Source organism: Diadema antillarum, unplaced genomic scaffold (genome assembly GCF_040938485.1).
Source record: "Diadema antillarum isolate AM-2024a unplaced genomic scaffold, OU_Dant_1.0 seq00001629_RagTag, whole genome shotgun sequence".
NCBI lineage: Eukaryota > Metazoa > Echinodermata > Echinoidea > Diadematoida > Diadematidae > Diadema > Diadema antillarum.
In genome coordinates, this window is record NW_027272338.1 from 218,585 (window position 1) to 231,102 (window position 12,518).

A 12,518-nucleotide genomic window follows, 5' to 3' on the forward strand; every position below is an offset into this window, starting at 1 on the left:
CCTTCAATTATCAATATTCAATTTTAGATTTCAAATTAATGTCTCTGGAAATTCCAAATATATAACATTTGTCATGTGCAAGCCCATTTGTATGAAGGCGAAGATAAATATGTCATAACTAATGCAAGAGAGCTCACGGGCCTGTTTCATAAAGAGTTGATCTTACGCTCGATTTATTGAGCGTAACTCGTTGAATCGAGCGTAAGTTTTGCAATTGATTGCAACTTACATTGACTTATGCTCAATCTTTATGAAACAGGCCCCAAATCTATTTAACTAATAATTATATACGATGGGAGAGGATACTGATTCTGCATATTATCTACAAGATCCAATGTGATTAAAGCAATTTAAGCAATATCATGGAGTTGCTTACGTTGGTCGCCATGAAGAAGAGAAGCGTCAGGAAGATCTTCGCCACTCGACGGCAAGATGACGATGACGTCGTCGAAGTGGGCTTCCACGAAGCCGTCGTCGTCCGCGGAGTAGCTGCATCGCCCCAGGAGAAGTTCGGTCTGCTGGACAGAACTCCTCGGGTCCTCCGTGCCGGTAACCTGTTTGCAAGAAATAGGACAATCATAATTAAGCCAAGGCATAGTACTCTAGAGTAACAGAGGCAACTCCCGTTATAACGAAATCCTGGGACTGGCAGTTTTCTTTCGTTATATGGAAATTTCGATATGGCCGAATAATAAGATAGATTAATATTAAGATATAACGAATACAATGATTTTAGGACCTGAATTTTTACTTAGTTGTAAAGAGAATTACGTTATAAACGTGTTCGGGAGTACACTGTAGTGCAGATGTGCGCTTTGAGTTTTTCTTTTCTTTCCATGCCTGCACATCAGTATGCTTTTTCCGTTTGTCGTTGTTTTTTATCAAAAATTCTGCTCTTGGTGCATTCATTTCGTAAAAAGCTACTACGGTGTTAGCGATGGAACTTTGATATGGTTTGTCATTCCCTCATCTGTTGCGCATGGAATGCGACCCTTTTACAAATGTGGGACATTTCACCTATTCGAGAGTGGTCGTGCTGTGCCTCTCAGACTTTTGTCAGAAGAGACAAGACATCAACAAATGACATCATCTGGTATTAAAGCTCCCTCCAAGCACAGGCTGGAAATCGGAGCAGACGCACTGCGTGTTTGAGACGCACGGGGTGTTACCACTGATCTCTATAGGGAATTTTCCTATCTAGATCAGTGCATGGTACTGTGATATAATTGCCAGATATATAATCGCCTATTATATTTCCGATAAAAGGAAATTAAATAGTAACTTCCTACATGAAAATTTTTGAGACATACAGAGCTTAATTGTTGTAGACGACTGAAAAGATGCCTGTTTCAAGATGATAACTATATGGTATTTCATATTCATTGCTTTGATCAAGTTTACCTGTTCGCCAACATTGACACCATTTATGAACATGCTCAGTCCGAGAACTCGTTCCCATCTGACGGCCAGATAGAGCCACACCCCATAGTATTCACTTGATAAGTCCTTCGTGACTACCCACGTTGTCGACCCGTCGCTGACCACTGCGTCTATTCCGTCCACTGTCTGCCCGATAGTCACGCCTCGTTCACCTGGTTGGGCATTTTGCAAAGAACGTACCATTAGGAGAATGAAAAGGTTTGGACTTGAGAAATTGTAATTTGTGGCCCCTATAACTGTTCTCATATGCACGCGCAAACAAAACACACACGGACAAGCTCGCATTAAAAAAAAATGTTATTCATAATGGACACTATGCCATCTTAAATACAAGAAACTAACATTGTCGATAACGATTAAATGAAGGTTTACATTTTTAGGAAGAGGTTCTTTCTAAAAAAATAGAGAGCCTATACGTTATACTGTATACTTATCAGGGGCGGATCCAGGAATTCCGTAAGGGGGGGGGGGGGGCACGTGCACCCTCCATTTTCTTTTTATTTCTTTTGTTTTAACAAAAATAAAGGGGCGCATGCCCGGTGCGCCCCGCCTGCTCCGCCACTGCTCATGAAGATCTCTTCTGCCCCTCAGTCCCACCCCCGAAAAAAAAAATAGATGAAATGGGGAAAATGTTGTCATCAATCCCACCTGTGACGTCAGCTCCAGATGTCAAAAGGCACTTGGATCCGCTGGGTATGTCTCTCAGCTTGATCCACAGCGCCACCACCAAGCCGTTAGAACATTGGGACGGGTTTGTCACGCAGTGCGTGCTGCCGAAGTCTCGCAGCTGCACGTAGTCGTTCTTTCCGTCCGTGTACAAGCAGCGGCCGAAATAGTGGCGGTCATTCATCAAGGCGGAGCCGCCGTTGAACCCGAGAACCGGCCACGGAAGGCTCGCTGGCGCGTCGAAGGGCCAGTAGAAGTCGGCCAGATCCATAAAGTACTTTTCACCGGCTGTTTGGATGTTGGGTTGAAATATGAATGTTTGAACTACGCACAAATCTTGAAATATTCCAATGAACGTATAATTACGACACGCTTTTGAGATCTACACCTACTAGCACCTGTGCTATCTCTTGGTTCTGTTAGCAACCTCATCGTGTACATTATTACCATCAGCTGTATGTTCAATGAAGCTCTTCTTGATAGATTACCGTTATGTATTCAAACTCTCTTGTACATATGTCGTTATTATAAATAAACTCAAATTCTTAAACACAATCTACTGGGAGAAATGCGTGACGATACTAAGATAATACAGTGACTTAGGGTGGTCAAATATAAAAACAAGGTGTGTTTTGCTACTATAAAATTTCAAATAGTCAAGCATGTATAAACATTTCATCATAATGAATAAAAGATCGTTATCATCGCTTGCACTGAAACTAGGTTCGTTGATATCTCATGGCAACTTCCGACACACAAAATCCCAATCACAGAAACACATTGTAGAAATTGGACACGTCTCGAAAGAAAGACACATTTCTGAAGTCGATGCATTCTTACCTGCAATTCCTAGTAACTTGTGGGCGTGGCGTGGATACACGTATTTGTCCCAGATTACCAGGTTGTGGATGCGGAAAGTGCCGAACTCCGAGTCTTCGCTCTGTCCTCGCCCAACAACAAAATGCGTCGCATTGCCGTAGCAACAAGTCGACACATTGACGACGGTATCGATGGGCGTGGCCACTTTGCCATTGATGTAAATGAGGAAGGACTCCGACTTGTGCCAAGTGAAGGCGATGTTGGTCCATGTGCTGTCGGGAATATTCTGATGGAAGACACCAAAGTTAAATGTTGCAAAAAGTCAAGATAGATAAATAAAATGTTTTGCATGTCGTTTGAATACGTGAAACTGATACAAAAAAAATCTTTCACACACTCGTACAATCAGAGAAAAAAGTCAAGCAAAATCAAGCAAAGTCATGATCTGTTGCAGAAAAAAAAATCAATGATACTTTTTGTCTAACTGCTTGGAATCAAACGGTGGTGCAATCTTCTTTATTTTAAGAGCGAGCTCAAGCGCAGATTTCTTACCTCTGCGGACACCTGTTTCAACGTCATCGTGCTGCCGTCATCGACCACGACGTTGATTGTCTCGCCGCGGACATAGACATTGAAACCTTTCGATGCTCCTTGACCTCCCGAACTGTAAGGAAGAAGTACGGTTTGATAGATCTAACGTTATCTATGTCCCTGGACTATATTTTCCATTTAATTCGACGCAGAAAGGTTTGCCTTTTCGTCGACTTGGAGGATGGTTCAGTGTAAGAGCCGCCGTCTCATTCTCGTTTTTACTATGTATGTGTGCTTCTGCAAGCGTTTATTTGTATGCGGGATTGGGGAGAGGTTCTTCTGTGTGTATCAGGCTTTCCTCCTGATCTTTGCGAGAAGGTAGTGCAAGGTTTTCACAGGTCCGTTTCATGAAAGTCTTATGAGAGGCTTTTCGCTCAAAAGGCACACTTCGGGCAGTTTGCTTATTAGCCGATTAATCCCGGAAGTACCACCAGAAAATGTGTTATCCCAAACGCCTTTCCCAACCATCCTCAAAACGAATCGACGTCCCTGTTTCCATAAACTGGGCCTCACATATACATAATGAGTGACTTTGGCCGTTCTGAGGTTTATATAAAGACATTATTTTATGTGATGACTTCATGAAACGGACCCCAGGTTTATTGATTCCTTGAGAATTTGAACTAATGGTTATTGCGAAGATTGGATTTCATGTTAATGCACATCATGGTACTGATGAAGCTCTGATTGAATACAAAGTCACCATCTAAAATGCGAGTGTTGTGTCTGAGTGAGTTACTTTGGCACTCAACTACGCTGTTGAGACACGCATGGTGCACCTAAATGCGGTTGAATATGGAGGTCATCATTAGGAGGACATTATTCCCGCTAATTCTAGCAATTTCATACAGCAGTGGTTGTTGACTTCTATTACAGGGGCTGATATAAAAACCAACAAACCTCAGAAGGTATTTCTTCTCCGGGTTGTAAGGGGCAGCAGTAGCATTCCCGACCGGAGCGGGAGGTGGGCGGTCAAACTCTAGTTTGACCCAGAAAGAAACGCTCATGCCTCGCTTGGCCCTTCTGGGGTGGCAGATGAAGGTGTCTTCAAAGTTACCTGATAAACAACAACAGCAGCAGATGACTGGATAGAACAAAAGCATTTGCATGACACACCATTATGCTTGGTGCGTAATATATTTTAAAATGGATATAATGATTGCAGTGGGTGTAACATGAATTGTAAAATTTCACTTGATGGACAAGAGGCGGAAGAAACGTCGGCAAGTACAAAGAGAGAAAGAGAACCGAGCAATGATGCATAGATACTATAATATTGCATTGCTAGAGAGAAAACATATATACAGGTACAGGGATAGAGAGATAGACATCAAAGATAAGAGATAGACAGACAGACAAATAGATAGATAGATAGATAGATAGTAGATAGATACATACACAGATAAAGAGATAGATGAATAAATGAATATATAGACATATAAAGAAAGAAAAAGAGAAAAGGATAGAAATGGATACTATGGGAACAGCATTGACTTAGACTTCTCTCCAGGATAATTTTCATCTAATTTCCTTAAACCATAATTTCGAGTAGAGAAAATGCTTTGTCCCAACCACTAATCCATGACACTATGTTTGATATTGAAAGGTTATGACAAGTCTAATTATAAAGAACTGCGCAATACGGCAGTCATTAGTAGCCGATGCATCAACATGACTTCATACTAAAAGCCTGTTCTGATTTCTTTTTCCGCCTTACCTAACGTAATGAAGTCTGGGAAGCCAGGTAAGTCAACGGTTGAATCGTCCACTAGCGTCACGTCATTGGTTGGTCCCAGGTAACCCGACCGCGGGTAAACCGTACCGTTCACGACGAGGCCAGGTAGAGGACTGTGGTGGGTAAGGACCTTCAAGGTGCTACTGATCAGATCAGGAGTGTTCCAGTAATAGAGGGCGTCCTTGTACTCAAGGTTGTCTGAATAATAAAACACAGAGCATACACAAACCATGAAAATGTGAGGAAATAGTGGAAAGGGTTGCAATTGAAGATTTTGTTTGATTATGATTATCAGCTAGAAATGAAAAGTTGTTGCATAAATCATAAGTTAATCAAACATGAACAGTAAGGGATCGTATAAGAATTCACGCCTATGAAATAACCAAACTAAAACAATACGCATCATCTTATTCAGTTGTTGATTGAAAATACGTGGAATATAATCATAATTGTAGCTCATTCTCAACATACTTAATAAGCCCAAATGAAATATATTCTGATTCTGATGTACTCATACAATCGGCTTTGATAGTCATTATAGTAGAGAATTTTTGTTTCACAATTAAGTAGAATTATGGCTGATTGGGGTTTACTTGCACTGTTAATTTCAATATCTGCAGTGAAGATTCTGACACGTTCTTATGACTTAAAATCAAGAAATACAGGCCTTTCTGCTAATGTGAATTCCAACATTACGAGAAATTCACCCCCCCCCCAAAAAAAAATAGCATAAATGATGGTCAAAATGCATCATGCGTATACCATGCATTTTCCTTACCGAGTAACGCGAAATTTTCCCTGTATTCGTAGGGCTCCACCTTTTGTTCATTTACGGCCAACTCCTCGAAAGATGAATTGCTGGCGTGACCCAAGAAGTCGTTCCGCCGGCCGAGGATGAGTCGCGTCTCGTAGTCACTGGTACGGAATCTCTGGTAGCCGACCGGGTCCCGAGCCACCACGAGACCGTCAACGAAGAAGGTAAGCCCTTCGTCCTCTTTCCAGGTCAAACCCAGGTTGGTCCATTCGCCCACGAAATCCATGTCAGGGGCGGCGTTCAAAGTCATGTTATCTGTTTGTATTCATAAAAAAGTATTTTGCACAAAGTTTGAAAAAAGAATATATGAGATTCATTGTGTAGACTTGACACTGGTGTTATAAACATGGTTTGTCTCGAAGCTCTTTCTTGTGAGATTGATGTAATGCCACCGTGTTAGCAAGACCCTCACATGCTGATTTTGCTTTATTCAATGGTACCAGAACCATGTTGCTCAGTTTCTCGAAGGATCATCGAAATAATTGAATGATTAAACGATACCATTATACCCGATTCCATTTAGCACAATAATATTAAGCTGCACATAAAACAATTACAAGGTCACTCTTGGTCTCTATTATAACCCTGCGAAAAAAACCCTCAAGTTTATATAATTGAATTAATATGCATGGGTAAAATCAATTGATGTACAAATGATATCTCCACAAGTTGTTTCTCTGAAGAAAGTAACAGTAACTGCAAGCATTTTTACCTTCGTATTGTATGTAGGGCTCGTGTACAATTTCCACCACCCAGCGCCTGTAGCCGTTTGTGACAGCCGCCCCCAAGCGATCGACATCTCTCTGGAAGATGGAGAACCCGCGAGTCACCTGCTCCCCGGAGCTGACCAAGAAGTGCGTATCGTTGTCGGCGACGAGCGAAAGTCTAGTCCACATGGAGACGGACAGTCCGTTGTCGCATCTGTGTGTGTTGCTCAAGCAGGTACCCGCGAAATCCCCTGGGAGTCACAAAAATATACTTTCCTTGAATTATTGTCATCAACGAATAACCTAAAGCTACGAGAAGATTTGAATCACACTCCACAGGGGTGGATCCAAGAATTATGTAAAGGGGGGGGGGGGGGGCGTGACTAATATTTCTGGTGCACTTCTGGGTTTCATTTCATTTTTTCTTTTTATTTCTTTTGTTTTTCACGAAAAATAAAGGGGGGGGGGCGTGCACCGGTTGCGCTCCCCTCTGGATCCGCCACTGCTCCTGACCCATGCGCGCACTTATTAGATCATTTCAAGTAATTCACTGCACGATTAGTATTGTCAATAATCATAGAGATCAGTGACCACGCGTTTAATCTATTTTGATATAGGTTGACATGTATTCGACATACCCTGGTTGACACACAAAAGCCTCACATGTCGATATCTTAAAAGAGTGACAGCTTTGAGGTTGATGCGTGACTTTCTCTCTATGCACTTGCTGAATGAGCAGTAACCACGACGATCACTAACTAGTAGCAATACATGATGCCAGTTAAATATGAAATTAACTATTATTATGAGAACCAAGATACGAGTGGCGCCGAGAATTTGTGAAATGAACGATATCAGTGGAATCGGAATGCATTTCATGAATCGCTGTGTGAGGAGTGCATTTTGAAAGCATTGCAATTACTTTAAGGCGGTACCTATAGCCAAGAAAGAATGAACCGTTTTAATTCCAGTCGTTATCATGGTTACAGAAAATTTGTATTACGCATGCGTTACGTATGGAAATATCTCACGAATTCATAAGCAATTCAAATGCAAGTAGCTAAAAAGCAACCCACAGCTTTATCGCTAAGAGACAAGCAATAAGATGCGCACTTACCCAAGAAGAGCCATCCCTCTCCGTCACCAATGACCATAATGGAGCTGCCTTTCTCGTCCCGTCCGTGCCCGAGGATCACATCGGCATCGCCGGCTCTGTCCATGCTGTGGAGGTTTGCGGCGTAGACGGCGTCGTAGTCGGACATTGTCAGCAAGTCCCTCCTGATGTAGCCGTCACTGGACCAATAGTGGTCAGTGGCCTCGATCATGGCCAGTTCGCGACCTGCGTGACACCGAGATTCAATCAACTGCGCTGTATCAAATAATGATCACTTTTTATTTGTGTGTTCGTGGCGACTTTATAAACTGACTTCTCGTATCACTTAGGATTTCGTATTAGTTTGACGGGGCCATTGAAGGAGAACGTGAATGCTTGTAAGCAAGCAACGCTGTGTTCAACAGCTTTACGTCCCATTCGAAGAAGTAGCTAGACAGTGAGGCTAGAATAGCAGTATCTTCGCTGCCACAAGGCGCGAACCAGCGACCTCCAGATTTAGAATTCTATGTCTTTTCATTGAGCCACGATAGTTTAGTGTGATATCATAGCCCTTCACCGCCATGGGAGCTTGCTCCAAACAACTCTCCTAGCTGGCCTGAGTGTTTATCCTCACACCGAGTTCCAACCAAGCTATAACAAAAGTCTGTCACATTATCACTTCAGTAGTCTACACTCATGTCGGTGAATCAAAGGGTTAGCCCGTTACACCGGAGATGTAGGCCTACAATATAGTTGTTTCCCACAGTTTTAACACATAACCCATCAACTCCTTAAACAATAGATTACATAAATGACCTCATGTTTAAATTCAAGAACCAGCGCGTTATGTTGTTAACCTCATTTTGATTCAAAGAAAAGAGCGAGTAAAGTCATTACGTGAGTCAACTTCTAGAAAAGCTCGAGCCACGGTGTGATAAAGAAGATTTGGTATCTATCACTCGCGCTTGGACATTTTGCCATTTGTTGTTGAGTGTTGTCACTGTTCAACATTTAAGTGAATGTTTGTTTGTTTATTTTTACAATGCAACTGAGCGCAAAAAAAAAAAATCTGCAGAAATAGAGTAACAAAGTCATTATGTCCCAGTCCTTTGCTATAGCTTCGGTTGGAACCATGTGCGAGCATTTTTAGCAACAATAGTGTTCACAGATATTCGGGTCAGGCGAGATTGCTTAGAACGAGTTTCCATGGCGATGAATGGTTGTGACATCACACTTTGGTACTCTATAATAGTCTATAGCAATAAAGACAAAACAACAGTGATTTAACTTACGCGTCATTCCCAACAAAATATGTCTTTCGTATGATCTGATAGCGCGACCCCATACGACGAGATCGTTGAAGGCGATGGGTGCTGCGGAGTCCAGTGATCCGAACATCGAACCAAGCGTCATCGTGTCGTATGTATTGGTGGCGGAGATCGACTGCAAGAAACAAACATACAGAAGTATTTAAAATATAACAATGCCTAAAGATTCTCCGGAACATTATTACCATACACTGTGAACAGGGCCGCATGGAAGACCAGAAGTGACTATCATTGTCACTACTGAAAATGGGCTACCCTCCGTATATTTTTCTTTTCTTGACCTTTATGTATGGAATATGTTGATTTTTAGTACAGAAATAAAACAAACAAACAAAACAAAACACTAGTGTGACGTCAGAAGATAATTCCCTTTGACACTTGATGCTGAAAGAAAAGTTGGCAGGTTTGGATGACGAACGTTGAGTAAAAAATTAGCTGAAGCATACTTCAACACTCATGAAGTGTGGCTCTCCTAATACATATATCGTTTTTGCTTTTCCTTCAAGTAATGCTTCCCTCATAGTTTACGTACGGTGCTCATGAAAAAAAAACACGTTTGTTTAAATCATTTTCTATGTTGATGTATCGTCATACATACACTATGAATTATGTACACGGTCACCACGAACTGCAACCATGGCAACCCAGTCAAGAGTAAAACCTAATTCTTACGAAGATAAACATTACAGAGTATGACTCCTAAGTAGTGACATGATTCTCACCTGAGACGTCGATGCCGAAGGTGTAATCGACCTCCCGTTCAGATAGAGCGCCATACCGCCGTCCTTCGACCACGACAGACCAAAGTGCATCCACTCTCGCAATAGGAGACTGGCTTTTGGTATCGTCATCGAGCGATGACGTCGTGGAGTGTTCACTGTGACAATAAATGAAAACTTCATATGGGATCATGGCTTACATTGTAGCACTGCTGACTAGATTAGATATAAAAAAAATCGCCAAATTTAGCTGTCATATAGATTAGTATCAGATAATAAGTCACGTCATATCTTTGCATATAGTTAAGGACTGCAACAAACTGAACTGGGTGTTCTGGCTAACATGATGGGAATATGAGAGTAAGCTAAGACATATTCCCATGTAATAGTTCTGCAACGAAAATTAGAAAAGGGAGGGAGATTGAACAACATTCACGATTTAATATCCTATCTGTAACGTCAGTACAAACGGCACAGGAGATCTTTTCGGTCAAGGAGACCATTTGGGCCATTAGAGTTGAAAACAAAAATAATTTGTTATCTTTTTACAGTGTTATGGGTCCAAGGAAAAAAGATGGTGGTAAATCAACAACACGTCACACGTATCATCAGTGACATGAAACAGATCACCACCAGACTTTCTTTGAGCAACAGCAACTGAACTTTATTCTTCCCCTCGAGCAACATGTCAGTCCGAAAAATCTCGAAACTTTCTGCCAACTGTGAGCTGAACATGTTACACTAATTTACATAATACCTATTAATGACAACAGTTTCTCTCTTTTCTTAGCCAAACCGTGTGAGCATTTTATGACCTCAATACCCTTGTATTACTTTCCATTGCTGCGACATAGACGCTTTCCATTCATCCGATGGTATCTTGAAATACCATGTTTAAGTTAAACAATACGATGCTTTCTCACCTTCAAAGACCATGGTTGGTGCAGAGGTCAGTGATATCCTGATGCCGACCCTCTCGCTGTTGATTGGACCAGCTGTTGAGAAGACCAACCCACTGCCGGTGTTATTGACCCGCCCGTCGATCTTCATCCAAAAGGCGAGGGTCAAGCCATAGGGGCACACGTTGGGCTCGCTCAGACACTGGTTAGTGAAGTTTGCGATCTCCACGTAGGAGTCGGCGCTGCGGATGTCGGGGTAGTAGCCAAGGCTAGTCCGGCCCAGGGTCACCGACACGTTCGAGCCGAAGGTGTCGAGGTCTCCAAGGTTGTTCAGCGGGAGGTAATAATCGGCAAGTACGTAGAGAGGATTGATTTCCGGGGTAATCACTGTAAAGAAAAAGAAAGAATCAATGTCTAAAACTTAATCTCAACCAGTCAACACTTTTAACCACTGCGGTTTGAAACTTTGATTTCATTATCTACGACATTGCTTGTTTCGATATGGGCTCTGTGCGGTATTACAACATTTGTGTTTGTATGTATGTGCGCGTTTGTGTGTTGCTGTGGTAAAACTCAAATAGTTGAAGTTACTTACGTAGGAATTGTGGTTGCAGTGACTTCACATTCGAATAATCGTAATTTGGCGACAGATCTGCAAGAAAAAAAAATAATGGTCATTAACATATTTTCATTTGAGAAATATGAAAACAAACGAACTAAAAATGGAAAAATATCATGGAGACTATGAAGGAGGGAAATAAAAACCAAGCAAATTGTAGGCCATTGGAAATAGCTGAACACACTAGACACTCATCCTAACTTCGACTTTGTTCGACTTTTTATTTACACGGATGCATTTCTTCAAAATACTGTTATGCTTTAACATTCATTAAAAACATTTCAATAAAATCCTCAGTACAACCACTTGACAACTATGACAATCCGAACGAGGACAAAACAATTAGCAGAGTGTTTCGAGAAGTATACCTATTGTGGTCCACATTATGTATGCATTAACCGCTATGTCTACTTGCTTTAAATAGTTTCTGCAAATTAATTATTGTATTCGATAATTATTACTGCACTATTTGTGAGGGAGGCAGGCCTTCTTGTTAAGATGTAGATATCATTATGAAAATAAAAGATAGAAGAAAAGCATATACGCGAGTGTGAAATGCTGCAGTTGGTGCTATGCTATTACGATCAGCGACATGTGGTATAAGGATATGAAATCTCTTACAAGATGGTAGGTGTTACCTTTTTCACAGCTGTCACCTGTGTACCCAAAGGCACATTCGCACGTGTAATATGCGACCCAGTCACTGCAGGTGCCTCCATTAAGGCAGGGGTATGACTCGCACTCGTCGATTTCTGAAAATTTGAAAAGAATGATATCAGACTTGTAAGTTTTTGTGCCTAACAAACACCCTATTTTTCTATAGGATCTTAAAGAGATTCAACATATATTTTCTTATATTTCGATATGCCATGTATATTGTAGTACACATCTGCCAGAGTCTGTTAGTTTCCATGGTGACTAGACATGCCATTGATGACTTTGTTGTGCCTGTATTGGCTCATTTTTAAGGACATTATTGTTTTTACATTGCATCAATTTGCACTTGAATTCCCTGTGACAGAAATAGCAATGATGACTGAAGATTGACTGTATGAACGCATAATTATATGTCGAACGATTTTGCCAAA

General features: G+C 41.4%; 1 protein-coding gene across 1 annotated transcript in view; it reads right to left on the minus strand.

Annotated features, from left to right (window-relative positions):
• Positions 1–12,518, minus strand: part of LOC139711242 (uncharacterized) — a 49,942-nt gene that overhangs the window by 19,422 nt on the left and 18,002 nt on the right. The window contains exons 10-24 of the mRNA XM_071623158.1: positions 12,069–12,182; positions 11,407–11,463; positions 10,836–11,198; positions 9,916–10,070; positions 9,158–9,308; positions 7,890–8,111; positions 6,778–7,023; positions 6,030–6,320; positions 5,234–5,449; positions 4,417–4,573; positions 3,478–3,589; positions 2,947–3,211; positions 2,089–2,394; positions 1,402–1,592; positions 377–554 (exon numbers count right to left, since the gene is read on the minus strand). Coding sequence (XP_071479259.1) covers positions 377–554; positions 1,402–1,592; positions 2,089–2,394; positions 2,947–3,211; positions 3,478–3,589; positions 4,417–4,573; positions 5,234–5,449; positions 6,030–6,320; positions 6,778–7,023; positions 7,890–8,111; positions 9,158–9,308; positions 9,916–10,070; positions 10,836–11,198; positions 11,407–11,463; positions 12,069–12,182 — 3,024 coding nt within the window. The remainder of the gene's footprint in view (positions 1–376; positions 555–1,401; positions 1,593–2,088; positions 2,395–2,946; positions 3,212–3,477; positions 3,590–4,416; positions 4,574–5,233; positions 5,450–6,029; positions 6,321–6,777; positions 7,024–7,889; positions 8,112–9,157; positions 9,309–9,915; positions 10,071–10,835; positions 11,199–11,406; positions 11,464–12,068; positions 12,183–12,518) is intronic.